Below are 17823 nucleotides of genomic sequence, written 5' to 3'. Positions count from 1 at the left end.
TTTTTATCAAAAACGTTTTGTTGTTAACAAGATAACTAAAAAAAATTATGAAGAAGTAGTCAGTATTATTTGCAGCAGTTTAGATACATTAGAGTTTTAAGTTTAACATGGATATTAATAGTCTTATTATTGCAACGAATGCATTAAAATAATTTATATCTTTAAGTCATGGGTGCTTTTATGCATTTTGACTGATCTTTTAATATTTTTGTATTTGTTGGAACAAAATTAGTCGCAAAAGACGAGTTAAAAAGGCATAAAAAGTAATTGATTTGTTTACATTGTTTTTTTTAAGAAACACAGTTTTTTTTCTTAGGCGAAAAAAAAACAATATTGCGTATCTAAGCATAAAAAATAAATACCATGGGTCCATGTCTCAGCCGCTCAGGCACTAAATACAGAAAATCAGGATTACGCATTCCATAGAATGACGACGTTGCCAATTTTATCGATTACGTATCCACTGTTACACAGTTATACGTTCGTAAGACGTGTATTAGACAATAACTAGAGTCTAGTTCTGCTTTGAATTATAGATTTTAGTCAGAGAATCGAGGATTAAAAAGTAGTCACCGAAATTCTTAAGAGTTCGACCGGGTTTATGTGACGGTACTATGGCAAGAACATATATCATTTTTTTATTGATTTACATACAAATATTGGTCAGTGTTCAATTACTTAACATCTGCCTTACTTGATTATATGTATAAGCAAGTTTTAGATACAACATTTATTTTTTTAAGTTTCACTTGTATTATTTTAAATTAACGCGTAACGTAAGAATTTTGATTTTAATATTGAAAACACTATACTGCATCGCAGCTCAATGTTCACTGATTGGTCAGTAATTAATATTTTTAATGACCCTACACTTATTGTTGTAAAATTATTTCATTATAACTAATTAGTACGCTGTCCTGATTTGAAATCATAGTTTGTATGAATGTGTATTTTTTTTTTAATTTGAAGGTAAAAGTCATAAACAGGGAAATACGTGACTAATACGGATATGCGTAACATATAATTCAAACATTTTTATACTTCAATATATAGTTGTAACTACTAGGCACAAGATTTTTAACCCCAGTGTTTCTGTTAAAATTTAATAAAAACTCAATTTGATCTAAATTACATAATAATGATTTCATTCAATGTTTGAAAGTAAAACCAAAGCAATTAAAATATTCATAAATGTACGAAACACGATGCCCGACATTATTTCTTATATTATCATAAGTCTCATAATTTATTAAAACACATTAAATACATTAATGATGAGTTATCTGTTTTTTTGTTTTAATCTATCGTTGTAACATGACAGGCATTAGCCCAATGCGTTACAATGGGGCAAATCAATCAATACATAATAGTAAGTATTAAAATACTGTAAATCTGTTATGTATATTATATTAATTATGAAATTTTATTATAGTTTACAATTATTGTCACTTTGCAACTTGGACCGGTTTTTAATACTAGATAATTTTTATAAATATAAATTAAAATGACTCGTACTCACAGTCTCTGAATTTATAATCCAGAACTTTACATACTACGCAATTCCGGTCTATCTATATTTTAAGTTAGCTAAGAAAAGAGTAAGATTTCGAGCGCAAAGCGCGAGTTTATGAGAGAAAATTCTATGTAAAATTAATTATTCGAATGTTAGCGATTTTTTAACTAAATTTTGATATTATAAAAAATACAACAGCTCATCAGACAACTGTTGATTAAATCAGCACATTATGTTTACATTACAAAAAAGCAAGGTTTAAGCCCAAAAAGCTAGATTGATTATAACTTTGGCCTTGCTGTTGATAAATAGTGATTAGGTGTATCATAAATAAAGATAATGTTTAATAATTAAGCGCGTGGTATCCAGTGGAATCGAAGGCCTAAAAGTGAACATATCAAAAAACAACAACACAAATTTATCGAATACGTATTTACCGTTGTTTAATAATATCTGTATTAGACCATAATAAAGAGTCTGGTTCCACCTTGAATCATCGACATTTGTCAGAGTTGGATTCCCCCACAACTTTGTTTCCGACTTGGAATAAACAAGAGTTTACCCAGTGGCGGATTAAGCACTTGGAAGGCCCCAGGCGCAACATAATTTTAGAGCTCCCCTTTTTCGAATGTTAAAAAAGCGCCACAAAAATTATGAGAAATTTTCATATTACATATATAAACAAATTTGTTTATATTTGTATTTTATTCTAATCACAAATATCTCGTTATTACTGTTGAGAGCGTTTCAATGAAAGCAGTAATTAACAAATAATGCATTCATTATTTATTCAACAAAAAAAAGGAATTAAAAACAATAATAATATATAAAATGTGTAGATGAAATGTAAAAAATTATACTAAAGGGGAACTTTTCTCGCTTTAAATTTATCGATAATACATTCATAATCTAACGTTTGATAAACATTTTCGATAAACATCATCGATAAATTATTTAAATGTAATTGAGTTATCGAATTCCGTAAAACATTTTTTAATACAGAAAATGACCGTTCATCACTTTTATTGTAAATGGGTACAGCCCCTATCTGCCTCCCCACACTCCCAAATGACGTCCCTGCTTAGTATTCACGTCAAAAGCAATAAAATCGTGCTGTCGTCGTCGCAGTATAAACGCTCGGTTATCTAGTGTTCATATTATTCTATTGTTTTCGACCATCGTGACGCATTGGGGTCTTAATTTAATCTAAATAAATATTAATACTTTTTATACCAATATTAAAACTTATCTAAACCGAATTTTTACCAATAGGAGAGCGCAAAAGATTATCCCTTCTCAGAAGGCAAAAATTCACATCAATCGTTAGTGTTTAAAAATGATTTAGAGCATATAAGCACCGCGACTGATCGGGCTATATATCGGAAATAACGCGGCGACTGTTGGCTTCCAAGTTATCGGCGTAAACTAGCAACTTCACATCTCTCCACAGCATATAATTCAAAAGTGTTAAATACACGAAATTATGCGCTCATCAAAGTTTTCCTTCAATGAATTGATTGAGGCGCGAGCTGTGAGCCATCTTGTTGAAACTCTTCTACATTAATGCCATTCAATTGGGGAACGAAAAAGTCAGTAATCATAGATCAATAGCGCTCTACATTGACTTTAACGTTTTGGCCGGCATCATTTTTGAAAAATATGGACCAATGATTCCACCAGCCATAAAGCACAGCAAACAGTGATTTGTGGTGGATGTAACGGCGTCTCAATAATGGGTTGAGGATCTTCTTCACTCCAAATGCGGAAATGTTGCTTGTTGACGTAGCCATTCAAATAAAAATGAGCCTCATCGCTAAACAATATTTTGTAGTGAAAATGAGGATCAAGAGCAATCTCGTTTTCGGCCCACTTAACATAACCCGAGAATTTATGATTTAGAATTAAGAACGTCAAAAAACTGAATGAACTAGCCAAAAAGAGTACTATAACATCTGTATTACACAATAATAAAAAGTCTGGTTCCACCCCGAATCATCCACATTTGTCAAAATATCGTGGAATTTCTCCCAATGCTCAAGGATATACTTTATCTATAACTAACTTCGCTCCCGTTTAGTTGTACAGAATTGGCTCAATGTTGGTACTCGCTATGGCTCGCACCTTAATTACTTAATAATTCATGTAGGTCACATTAAAATATAATTACAAAAATATGTCATTCACTCACACCGTTATTTAAAAAAAAGGGTTTTGGATCATGTAAATCCACAACATTCGAGGCTTTGATCTAACATTTTGGGACTACTCTTGAGCACCGCTTAATCCTCTTGCTTCAGCGTCCTCGTCCTCGCAGATCCGGCGGGAAGTCTTGAGCGGCGCGTACCGCTCGAAATCCACAAAAGGATAATTGAGAACGCAGAGTCCTGGCCGAGTGCAATTACCGCTCTAGTGCCGAGGGACTAGGCCCCCCTCCGGTAGTCGTGACGTCCTCTCTCTGTTATCAGTGTGGCCGGCGGCGCGGGCGCGGCGACGCTCTCCTCGCACAACACTATCGAGAATCAGTCCATCAGGTGGTTCCGAGGGCCGGCCGTGCGATGCGCCGATAGCTACCCTCCCGCCCTTCAGCGATGAGAGGCAGCACGGCAGGGTTGGCGGACCCGCTCGAGGGCGAGTCTGCCGCCCACAGGGCGCTGCTGGCCCTCCTCGACATGGGCTTCTCCTGCACGGTCATCGCGCCGGCCATCGTTGGCTACTGGCGAGGGACTTGGAACCTATCCCACATATACATCTACCCCACCAACGTCATATACAGCGCCTTGGTCTCAGTAGCCATCGGATTCCTGGGGAACATGCCCATGGTGTTCCTGCAGAAAGCGTTTAAGAAATACCTACATCCGGACAGATCCAGATTAGTATACTACATCACATCCAGAATCTACACTTACATCTGCGCAGCTGTGGGGGTCAACTCCTGGAGAGGCGCTTGGCTCTTGCTCGAATATCTGATGAAGCAGAGAGGCGGAGGAGCCGCCGCCATGGCCGTGAGCTTAGTCGCCCTAGCCGCTCTCAGATGTCTCAGGAACATCACTTCAGCTCCGTTTACCATAACAGCGGACAACGTCGACGGATACTTTGAAGTGCCGACCATGTTCCGCATATCGGTAAGGAGTTGTTTATTTGACCCAGTTGAAGACCGTCCAGTGCTTATGTAAAATAAGTGCAAAACGTTGATCTTCCTTAATAACGCACATGCTAACGTTTTGAATAGACACGTATCGGCTTCCAGATTAAACTCCCAACACCAATTGTTAATAAATGGTTCACGGTTAAATTGCACAACAGACGCCTAAATGTTTTTTATACCGTCAAGATATTTTTTAATACCAATACAACAATGGTTAATTTCACGCTCGTAACTGGTGAAATTATTCCTTGATAGTTCTGAGTCAAGCATTGGAATTTTATGCAAGCAAGTACAAATAAATGCTATGAAAACATATTTTTTTTAAATATGGAATCTTTCAGATGTTAGCGATCTCTAAACCATATATTTACAGGGTATTTATTCATGAAAGTTTGATCTTATAAGAACTATATATAATACAACAGTTCATCAAATCAGTGCACTTTTATATACATATCGTGCTCTTTAATTTATACAAAATTAGGGAAGAATATTGGAATAAAAAAAGATTCGAGGATGTACGCTACATCGCAAACGAAACCTTGTAATATACATATATATGAAAAATTATAATTACGGTTTTATTTCGACAATTATCAGGTGGTCTAAAGACGCGCATCGATAATTCTAATTGTCTCACAGCTACGCAATTCTATGTAGATTTCTTAGACAATATAACTATTGTAGAGGAGACGCAATTTAAAAATAATTTCAATGGAATATCCTCAACTATTTTGTCTAAATGTTTATCTATATACATACATACATAAATTTCTTTTAAGGTTCGTATTTAATATTTATATTATTTAAATTCCGGGATTTATCGCGATTATAAGTCACAATTCGATATATCGGCAATGAAACACCTGGTCATGAATTTTCAGAAACAATTTTTTAAATTGGTGACTGTGACATGTGCATTACTGTCGAAATATCGAATAGCTCTGATCGCGTTGATCTCGACTTTTAAATAATATAAATACTCGCGAACCTTTAAATAAATGTATGTATATAAATTTTGACTGAGTGTGATTAGGTACTTGTTAGTTATTATAGTGCTGCGCTCAAAATCCACCAGTAGGTTTGGGTTTGAACAGTAAATGGATGTTTCGCAACTGTCAAATTTTAGGGTTGAAATTTATACATGGAATTTATATCGCAAACGAAACTTTATAATATACATACTATTATATATATATATATATATATATATATATATATATATATATATATATATATATATATATATATATATATATATATATATATATATATATATATATATATATATATATATATATATATATATATATATATATATATATATATATATATATATATATATATATATATAAAAATATATAATTACGGTTTTATCTACGTTGTTTCTATATAGACTGATATTTCGTCAAAAATGTTGTCTTAGCATTTATCAGGTGGTCTTGAGACACGTGTCTATATTTTTAGTTGTTTTACATATTACATATATTAGCAAGTCATACTTTTTATTAATATTATATTAAAATACTTTCGCACTCGCTTAGTATTGTTTAGATTTCTCAAGTAATATAACTAATGTAGAAGAAACGCAATATCAAAATAATTTCAATGCAATATTCTCGACTATATTTTTAGGAGAGAAATATTATATATTTACAAACATTTCTTAAAAGTTCATGTTTAGTATTTATATTATTTAAATGTCAGAATTTATTGCGATCTCGGCAGTGACACTAATTTGTTATTTTAGGAGTGATGCACTGCTCACAAATTTTCAGAAAAAAAACTGTAAATTCGTGACCGTGGCACGTGCATTACTGTCGAAATATCGAATTGTAAGCTCTGATTGCGTTAAAACCCGACTTTTAAATAATATAAATAGCCGCGAACCTTTCAATAAATGTATGTATATAGATTTTGAATAAACTTTTGACTAAGCGTTTTAAAATTTTAATTAAGCGTGAATAAGCACCGCGCTCAAAAACCATCGGTGCTGTTCAAACCCAAATAATTTTATTTTAAATAAAGTTTATTAAGTATCTTCTTGCAATTATTGTTTTATGATCTAATGTGACTTTGAAAATTAAAATATTTATAAAAAAAAATTATAATAACACAATATTTCTTTTTATTTTATGCAGAAATTATTATTATGATTTTTATGAAAAAATGCTTCTTTATTTAATAATTTAAAAAAATATATAAGAGGCCGCGCAGCGATAAAATTTTACAATTTTTTTTCCTTAAAAATATTAATATTTTAGACGTGCATATTTGTTACAGGTGAGTCGAGAGCCATTATTATACTTCTTGGACTGTTTGTTCAGCGTTGTCGTTGTCGGATCTTTAGTTGTCTTCGTTTGGAGAGGAGCGTGGGATCTTCTGGACGTCTATATGTTCCCACTTGATAAGAGCCTGAGTGCATGGACGTCATTTGTGAGTAGTTTTTAAATATTTTTTATCATAAGATTACCATAAAATATTTATATCTTGATATAGATAAGATTAAGATCTAGATGATAAATTATATAAAAGTAATACACATTATTGTATAAGCGATAAAACAGCCCAATGTTCAATCCATAATTTCTTATGTCAATAATAATAGATTTGTATTATGCGAGTCATGAAACACGATAGCTGAAAGGACAGTCATAAGTGTCTATTTTCACTATGAAATTAACATGCAAATGTTTTCATATGTCTTTAACGCCCTTGTGTGCCACTTTGATTATAAAGTTCGTGGATATTATATAATGGAATAATAAAATATATATTATGTAAAAAATTATTGTTTAATATAATATTCTAATCTAAATTTTTATCACGTGCTAAATAATTTCATTAACAAAACTTTTACTTTATATTTACATTTTTTTTTAATAATATAGGATTTATTATGAACTATTTTTTTACTTTCTTCTTTGAAATAATAAGAATATATATATGGTTTACTTTTTAGTTAATTGATATTATAAAAGATACAAAAAAATTTGATACATGTTTTTAAAAGTAGTTAATGTTTATAAAGTCGAGTTTCTCAATCTGTTTATATATATTATATAACTCTACCATAATGTCGTTTATTTAGGTCATCAGTAAAACTTGTATTACTTTTACATACATGGCTTATTGTTGGTTAAGCTAGCTTTTCGTTTATTTTTAAACTGATAAAATTATATTTGCATCATAAAACATCATAAAAATAAAATTATAAATGATGTTTGTTTTAAAGTTAAAATTTTTTTAATTGCATTAAAAACTATATTTTTACTAGCACTCAGTATTTTTTTAATTCTGAAAAATCATTAATATTATAAGTATAGCATTTTAATGGCACAATTATTTAACTGGATTATAATACATATAAAATTATGAGTTAATTTCATAATATATAGTTTAAATGCTATAGTCGACTTGATCCGTGGTACTATAATTTTTATTGCTTAATAAAATTTTATTCTATCATAAATTTAAAATTAAATAAAGCAATATTACAAATTTGTTAATTTAAAAATATATCAAACATTTTTTTGTTGCAATTTTTATACCGAAAATTTATTTTTATGTGTTTTAAAAATTTGTAGTTATAATAAAGAGACACTAAATTTAAAATTGATTGATATGCACTTTATATTAAAGACCATCATGACTGATCATTAAAAGTTATTTATCAGAAAAGCAAAGCTGTAAAAAATATTAATTATCGACCATAATAAAATATCTTTACATCATAATAAAAACCAATTACAGCAATAAATTTCTCAATAATTCTAGGATTTGAAATTTTTATATATAAATCAAAATAATATCATTGAAAATTTATTAAATGTTAATTTTAAATATAAATAAATTTATATTATATTTTATATATAATATCGCTTTTAAAAAAAAATATAATTTTTTGATACAATTATAATTTATTATCCTATGGTTTATATAGGAATAAAATATTTAAAGCCAGTGTTAAAATCTTTAATTTATAATTTGTTATAAACATTTATAAGCTTATTTGTATATTTTTATATTATATTATCTTAACCTCTAAAAATATGTTTACATGTAATAGAGAATTTATTATTTTTTATTAAATACTTCTGCTATAATACTTGGTGCTTAAACTTAATTAAAACCTACAAGTATGTAGTGAGCTACCAAATTAAAATTAAAGTCTATAAGTATATTTGAGATGTAAATAATCAATATTATTGTTTAATAATTTATTATAATATTCATTCACGAAAAATTTTTTTTTAATATTTTTCATAAAATTAATATAAAATATTTTTTTATGTTAATTTATTCTGTACTATTTAATTTATTGGTATTATTTTGTATAGAAATCATTTACAATAATTTAAATTTAAAAAATATTAAATAATTATAATGTTTATATTTATTATTTCTTCAGTTATATGTATCTGGGGTACCTCAAAACAGTGAAAGATCGACCGCCGTACATGTACGGCGATACTCCTCAAAGGGTGAAAAATCACTTATTCAGTAGTGCAGTAACTATTTTTGCAAAATTGCACGATTATTTCTTCCACAATTAATAATAGTATATTAGTAATTTTGCGTATTTTCACCAGATGTAGAATGCGCTTTGCTATTGAAAATACATTAATTAATAATTACTGGTTACTTTATTTATTAACCAGTAATCCTCCCCAGGCAAGTGAGTGAGTCTCTGTAATGTCGTGATCTAGTGATCTGGTAATGTAGTTATCTGTCAATCTGTCTCGATGTGACTGAGAAAGCTTTGTACTGCAGACATGGATAATTGAAAATTAATCATATTATCATTGAAACACACTCTTAAAGATTAACGCCAATTAGTGAAAACAGCTCCTGATGGCCTATAATGGCGATCATCAACTAGATCATTCCCCAGATCATTCGATGCTAGAATTTAACGTTGCTGTAATGGGCGATTATTAATGGCTTTTAAAAGTTTGTGGTTATTGTGCAATACTGGATGTCCTACACGATTAATACATTCATTGCTGACGTCAAGCAATTTTTTAATTATATCGTTTGTAAGATCTTTCAAATTTATTTCTTACGTGATATTTTAATTAATTATTAGTGACAAACTTATTGTTGTCTTTCGTTATTAAAAGCCAATAATTGTCGTATTCATGATCTCTAAATTATACATAGTGACACATTATTTACTTAATCGATCCGTATGTATAGCTTAGTTTTTATTGCGAGAAAAATGGTATTAAATATTTTTTACGCATTAACAAGCTACTAATTTTTATCGTTCTATATTGTTGAATATTTATACTCAAATAGTTATTTTTCAAATTAAAATCATTATTTTTTCCATTGACATTTTTTTATATTTAAGGAAAAGTTCTGTTTCTGTCTCTTCTTTGTTTTTTATGTCAACACAACGTTTCGCTAAAAATAATTCAGCATTATCTAGTGTTTTATGTTTTTTTTTGTTTATTAAATATTTGGCTACGTTCAAAATATTATTGAAAAATATGCGAATATGGTGTTTTATGCCTTTTACGCAGTGGCTCACATTTCATTAATAATTCATATTTTTGGGCAAAAACGACACGGTTATGATGCCGCATTCATCAAAAATAACCTTCTGCTTATTGTTATAGGATATTAAAAAGTAAAGATAAATACAAAATCGTACTATACGAATATTTTTTATGGTCACGATCAATCTATTCAGCGTTATTTATAACATAATAACAAAGCTGTTATAGGTGTTTGTATGTTATTGGATTTAGGGCATTCCATGAACATTTTAGTCGCACAGAGCGTCTCCGGTACTACGCACGCACTATTACGAAGACGGTCGACAGATTCGCTTTAATCTTGCGACAGGGTCATAAATTATCGCTCCTTAAGGAACTATGATAACATAAACGTAATTGAATAATGTGTATCTGGATTTGCATACGCCGACTCGCAAATAATATTGAAGCTGCTTCCGGTCACATTGGTTCAAATCGCGGTTTGGCGAGACAGTATAAATATGCGATCTTGTAGGTATTTATTAAGATTTTCGACTTGTTTGATTCGGCGCAGCTCCGCTTGCCGCTGAGCTTGCGTTATTCTAAGTCGAGAGCGAAGTGATGCTTATATCCCTTTGAGAAATTGCGAGAATTCAAACGTCCCTTATTTGAATAATGTCGATTATTTGCGGCGGAACCAGACCTTTTGTTTTAGCCTGATACATATCTAAGCAGCGTGATAATAAGTATTAAATAGCGTGTGTAACGGTGTAATGATAGATTTAAAATCCGCAATTATTATTGTTTTTTGTTAAAGTAAGGTCCAACTACTTCGAAATAGATAGCGTTTATGGACATCTGTTTTTTTTCGCCGTCAAAATCACCGATTTTTAGTAAATTCGAGGGACACTATTAGTTTCTTAACCTCTCACGCAGTGGCGTAGCTAGAGTATGTGCCGCCCGGGGCAATCCTTAAAATTGCCCCCCCCCCCCTATACATTTTTTGCAGAGTCATAAAATCAGAATTTTTTAAAATAATAAATTGCTTATTGTTATGCTCTTGGTATTCGTAGATTTACATAAATTTTAGTTTATTCAGGGTTAAGAACCACACTAGACGATTCCATCGCGAATATGCCACCCCCAAGCAAGTGCCGCCCGGGGCGGCCCGCCCCTCCGCCCCCCCCCCTCTCGCGCAACTATTATAATTTAGACGCAACGTTTATGAGTAATTTTGACTAATTATAAAAACAGTATACAGTTTTTTAGAAGGGATGAATTTTTTTCTAGTTTCAAGGAGAGTTTAAGATAATATTAGTATTCTATAGATCGTAAACACGATCGTAAACATCAAATAAACAATAAATTAACAGCTGCGATGCATTCGGAAACTCGTGCAAGAGTCAACAGCAAATTTTTTAGATAAATTTGACTCTTTTTTTTAAATGTATGTATATATTCAGAGGTAGGAGCAAAACAATTATCTTAGAGATACGCAATTAATATAGATGATGAATTTTTTTATATTATAAGTTTAAAGACAATGTAATGGTGCCAATTAATTTACAAAGGATATAAAATTTTGCATTTTATTTTTGGAAAAATAATAATAATAAAGACATGATTCACAATACATATGTATTATGTACCTAATACTTTATTATCTGTATTTTAATTTCATAGATACTATATTATTTAAAATCACTAAAAGACATTAAAAAATTCTTAATTAGTCGTAAATTGCAAAAACTTAGCGGTAAAATAATATTCTAAAATGAACAATAATGTTAGAATTTCAAAGTATTCCTTATTTTTAATTATTTTAATATCGAATAGTATGATAATAATACAGAAAAGGGCAGATAGTAAAGTTTAAAAACTAAATACAAATACAAACATATTGCTGTTAAAAATTATTAATAAAATTTATTTTTTAATTTAAAAATCAATAGAAAATTTTATGTTCTTAACTTTAAATATTTCTGCAGTTAAAAAAAACTTTTTAAATGCATCTAAATATGTATCTAAAATAATTCTGCATTTATTTATTAAAATTTTTAAACTATTGATAAAATAATGTTTTGTAATTTTTGTTGTAAGCCTGTGTCCCAAAATAAATTTGGATGTAATTCTAATTAGTCTAAAAACTATGATTTAGTATTGAAAGCTTTTATAAAACTTAGGGCTTAATAATTATATCTTGCTCTAAACACTGATTAACAATCATTTCAATATAACAGTGATTTTATGTAGTTAAAAAATAATAAAATATTACTAAAAAATATTTTTATTATTAAATTTGACTACGTGACAGACTTAGTGGGTAATAGCTTAATGAAGCAATAATATTTTATGACAATGAGTGGTATAATTCTCTAAAATCTCAAAATACATATGATAATATGCTAAAATTAACATTTTTTATATTGCAGCATTTAAGATATGGATGATAAAATTTTCCAAAATTCTAGTTTAAAAACTAGTTTTATTGCTTAACTTACCTTTTGTATTAAATATTATTACTCATAAATAAATCATTCTCTAAAGACTAATTAGGTTTAGTGGTTTCTTATTGATTTGAAAGTTTAAAATTGCTAATGATATTATCAAAAAATATTTTGTTGAAATCAAATGTGAGATTGATAAGGAATATTAATACTAAATTTGTTCAAATATTATTTATGGTTGATATATTTTATAAAAATTATAGTGCTACTAGTCACGATCAATATTGTTTGATTTTAATATATTTTATATTATGACATATACAATATTTAAAATGCAGAGATTTCCAGATTCATCTTATTCATTATTATTAATAATAAAACTATATAAATAATATTTTAAACATTATGATATATAGATAGATAGATGTAAAATAAAATTAGTCGATACAATAAATAAATTGATTAAATACATATTATATAATAATTTCTTAGAAAATCACTTTTTTATAACCAGTGAGTTTAAGTTAAAAATATTACAAAACAAAGTTTTTTGAATAAATTTGATAACTAAAAAAACTCTATTTATATTTTTATATTATTATATGTTTCAAAATTAGTACTGAATTGCCTATCGATATGTTTCATTGTCATATATATTGTACATATATTATATAAAAATAACATTTGAAATATCAGTGGTTTTCAATCTTTATAAGTTTTGTAAAGTCTGGTTAAATTTACATATTTTTTATTTAAAAAAATAACATTATATATTTTAGAGAGCCTGTAACTTTTATGTTTTCACCCCCCCCCACCCCCCACCCCCCCCCCCGCCTACTCTCACAAATTTACGCTATGGTAACGTAAACCATAAATCGTGATTTTTTATAGCAAATTATTAATATATACTAAAATATTATCCGTTACAATTTGTGCTTCGAAATTTTTTAAGAAAATGTCACGATAAATTTAGCACCATTGCTAAAAAAAAGTATCTACAATAACACTTTTTCGTCGATGATAAATTAAAATATGAGGACGCACAGTAGAGAAATTTTTGATATTAGCTAATTGTAGTGAAAAGCTTAATATAAAATTTTAAGGGCCGATGGTTCGCATTATTTTTATTTCTAGAATTTTTTGGGTAGGTTTTAATTATTTTATCTCCCCTACAGGAATTACCGTTATTAGTATTATTATTATTATAACAATATATTAAAAGCTACAAAAATTTTTTTATAAAAATAATTTAAAGTTATTTTATAAAAGTAATGTAAAAGTAAATTATTATATCCACGAAAAAAGATCATTTTAATTTGACTGAAACTTTGTACTTGATGCATGATAAATATTTTTTTGGAACGCACAGTGCAAAAAAGATATATATAAAGTTTCGCGTTTTATATATTTTATAAATAATTTTCAATTTTATTTTTGCGATTACCCCCTTCCTTCTACCCTTTTTCTAAATAATTTCTTCTCTTCTGTAACTTTATAATAAATTGAGAAATATTTAAGTTTATTTTATTAGGATGTCTTTGTAAAAAAATATAATTTTCCGCAAGAGATTCGCTTTTGTAGGAGATCCTATATATTATATATTGTCCAGTAGAAAGCGACAGTCGAACAAATGTGCTTTACAAAACAAAAATACGTTTTTTTAAGCGTCTACTTACAATGGCCACGCAGAATTTTTAAAAAAACAGATATTTTAATTACATTCACTGAAACACTTAACCGTTTGCTGAATACTTTAAAATTTATTTTTAACTTTTGAGACATGTGTTGAACGATACGAATTGACTAGCTCCGTATTGCTACTCATATTCTTCAACACCGTCGAGAATATAAAAAAGTCACCCGGAAACATACTTAATCTACACAAGTGGAGTTTATTCACCTATGAGTCAAATCTTCAGTAAATAAACATATAAATGATTTGAGAAAGAATATTTTTTCTTTGCAAAGACAGAAATATATATTATAAAGTACATATACATATTGGTACTGTTGTAAGTCTTCCGCGTGAAAAGTAAAGGATTGGAAAATTATATATAAAAGCGAAAACCGACAAAGGTTTGTGATCTATGTCGGGTTTCTCTTAAAACATCGATTGGAAAAGAGCCACGTTTTTAAGCGACCACACCGCATGCGGTGCAGATTGATATATTACAAAAATAAACTATAAATTAAGTCAGCTGTTAATGGTAGCAAAGCTTATAGCATAAAATATATTCCAATGTGTATTATTTACTTTTTTCACTTTATCATCTTGATGTACTGAAACAATCTTGATAAGAATCAGCTTGTTTTTCAATGTCACTTTTTCGTCATCAGGTTTTAGGTTATGGCATAGCAATTGTGGCCTTCCTGCTTCAAAGTGCGGCCAGAAGGGCGTGTGCTAAATTAAAGGGCGCAAAACGCCTCGTGGTCGCTGATCTCTTTCTGCTCATGAGTTTCATGGCCACCATCAACGTGTGGAGGAGCATATGGATGCTATTAGATATTTACTTCTTACCAGGTATGTTTCAAACATATAAATACATTATGATCAAACAAATTAAATCCTTCAAATTATGAGCGATAAGTAGTACTTGTAGCGATAGCCTTAACATTGTATCATTAGATCTTGTTTTATAGATTTTAAATTTTAATCTGCTTTTTTTACATTTTAGCTTCAACAAAATATATAAAAAATGTCTATTATTATGTTGATCATTTCAATTATCCGGATGTTAATTAACTCAATCATCCAGTTTATATATAAATATGTTGAGACAATTAATAAATGTACTTGTATCTAAGATCATCACAATTAACCGTATAGCAATATTTTGGTACAAATGTATATTTTTAAATTTTTTTTTAATTTGACAAGTGTAAAATTGATTGTTTTACTCGATACCCAAAAATAATTTTAACACTCCTATAATTTTTAATCTATCGATAGAACTTTTATAATACATACTAACTAATTACTAAAAAAAAAAATTTAGTAGTTGAAGGAAATTATTGATATTTAAATTGCTAAAAATAATCTATGTATTTTAATTTTTTTTATTAATTATGTATTTAATTAATTAATGTACATAGTTTTTGGTTAATTAATTTTTTTTTTTTTGCATTTGTCAAGTTTGTAATATTTTTAAATTCAATTGAATTGAAAAAAAATCTTTGGTTTTTTAACATTTTATAAAATATACAAAATTAATGCATTTTTGTGATTTCATTATATATAAACTTTAATTTGTATCATATTTTAGATTCATTGAAAGCTAATTTTGAAGCACTAAATTAAAAGTAATAAAATCGTCACTAATAATTTTTAATGTTTTTACAATTTTTTTTTTATTATATTATAAAATGTATTTAATTTATTGCAATACTTATTTATTTTTAAAATCGATTTTGCAACAATATTTTTGCAACATATGTAGAATAATTTTTTTTGATTTTATAAAATACTAAATTTTAAACCCATTTTAAGTTAGAGGTTTTGCTTTAAATTATAATAACAAAAAACCCAAAGAGAAAATGTTAGCAAAAATTTATTAAAATCGTTACAAATAATTCTCAGTATTTTCGTTACAAATTTTTCTTATTTTATTAATGTATTAAATTTATTTACGTACTTATTTTTTTGTAACAGTCAATTTAGTTACTTTTTTACCACATAAATATATTATTTATGTGGTAAAAAAGTAACAAATATAACCTTTTTGATTTTCTTAGTTTTTTGAAATAGCCGATTTTATTATCATTTTAGTTATAGTCAATTATATTCACATCAATAGGATTACTCGATTTTTTTTTCAAAAAAGTGTTTCATAGATTTTCCTTAAAAAACTACTGTTTTTGATGTTTTTATCATTTTGATTAAATATTATTAATATTTAAGTTTTAAGTTCTAAAATCGGCAAAAATAATTTTTAGTATGTATGTTTTAGTTTACTATTTTTTTTGTATTCTGCGATAGTATTTATGTAAATTTGTAATAATATTTTTGCCACAAAGATTTTTTCTTATGAAACTCTCGAACTTTTTTATATAGTACATCGTATTTTAGTTTTTAAACATTGCAAAAAAAATTTTAAAGCCATTTTTATTATTTATTACAATATAATATGATATTTTACACCAATTTAAAATTATTAAAATAAAAGTATTTATTTGTGTAAAATTCGCCAAAAATTTTTTTCTGTTGTTTTTGTTTTTTTATATAAATTGTGATATTTAATTTAGTTTTTTGCTAGCAATTTAATATTATTTTGCAGTTGTTCTAGTTAGCTATATAAATAATGTAAAAAAAATAAAATTATACTTCGTAATTTTTTCTTTGCATTTTTAAATTGTTCAAAATTTAAAATATGTTATTAAAATTAAGAATTTAAAATTCAGTTATAAAATATTATTTGTTAAAGTAAAAATCAGCGATTTTTTTTGCCAAAAACCTAAAAACGTGACATTTTAATTTTTGCCACAAAATTGTTATACAATGTGATACTTAAAACTATAATTATCATTCAAAATTAGAATCATGATTACATTGATATGTATTTTTCGCAGAAAATCCAGAGCTAAGTAATTGGATAACCCACTGCGGCTGCTTCTTGCTGTTGATGCTACTGAACTGTGGAAATTCAGTGCTAGTTCGCGGCGTTTATATAGACGCGGAAGAAGAAGGAGGACAGTGTGTGGTTTTCCCATGTTACTATCTGAGACTGTTCTTCCAGAAGGAGCGCATCAAGAAAAGACAGAAGAGGTTAGAGGGCATCGCTTCGCAGAAGGGAGACTTGGAGGCCTTCGGAGGTGAACCTCTGCTATCCAAATCCGGACCTCATCCCGTCATAGTGAAGTCTGCCACGTCGCAGAATCACATAACGATGCACGAAACAAACAACGAAACCGCTAAGGAAACAAACGGAGAAAACAACAACGAAAACGCATGAGTGATCCAATCAATTCATAGGGGGAAATGTGTACGAGTAACTCAGATCAAATCTGATTGTAAATACTAGTGATATTGCTGAAGTGTGTCTATGTATATTTGTGCAGTGTGTACTCGAATTATTGTCACTTTGAAAATCTTAATTTTGATCTATTTATTTTTAAAAAAAAAACAGATTTTTTTTGACAATAGTATATATAACCCAAGAAACATAGGCTATGAAACAATAGCATAAAATAAATAATATTATATTTTAATTACACCGCAATACAATATTTTAAAATCGG

General features: G+C 28.5%; 1 protein-coding gene across 1 annotated transcript; it reads left to right on the top strand.

The window, feature by feature from the left end:
* The first annotated feature begins 3991 nt into the window (after nucleotides 1-3991).
* fusl (transmembrane protein fuseless) lies at nucleotides 3992-17708 on the top strand. The gene is made up of 4 exons (XM_088203778.1): nucleotides 3992-4635; nucleotides 6942-7094; nucleotides 14926-15109; nucleotides 17155-17708. Exons 1-4 carry the CDS (start codon nucleotides 4102-4104, stop codon nucleotides 17535-17537), a joined length of 1254 nt encoding a protein of 417 aa, XP_088059904.1. The 5' UTR covers nucleotides 3992-4101; the 3' UTR covers nucleotides 17538-17708.
* Nucleotides 17709-17823: the final 115 nt, after the last annotated feature.

This window comes from Plectrocnemia conspersa, unplaced genomic scaffold (genome assembly GCF_051122295.1).
Source record: "Plectrocnemia conspersa isolate PC_06_02 unplaced genomic scaffold, ASM5112229v1 ptg000014l, whole genome shotgun sequence".
NCBI classification, from domain to species: Eukaryota; Metazoa; Arthropoda; class Insecta; order Trichoptera; family Polycentropodidae; genus Plectrocnemia; species Plectrocnemia conspersa.
The sequence above is the reverse complement of the archived record's forward strand: the minus strand, read 5'-3'. Positions and strand labels throughout refer to the sequence as shown.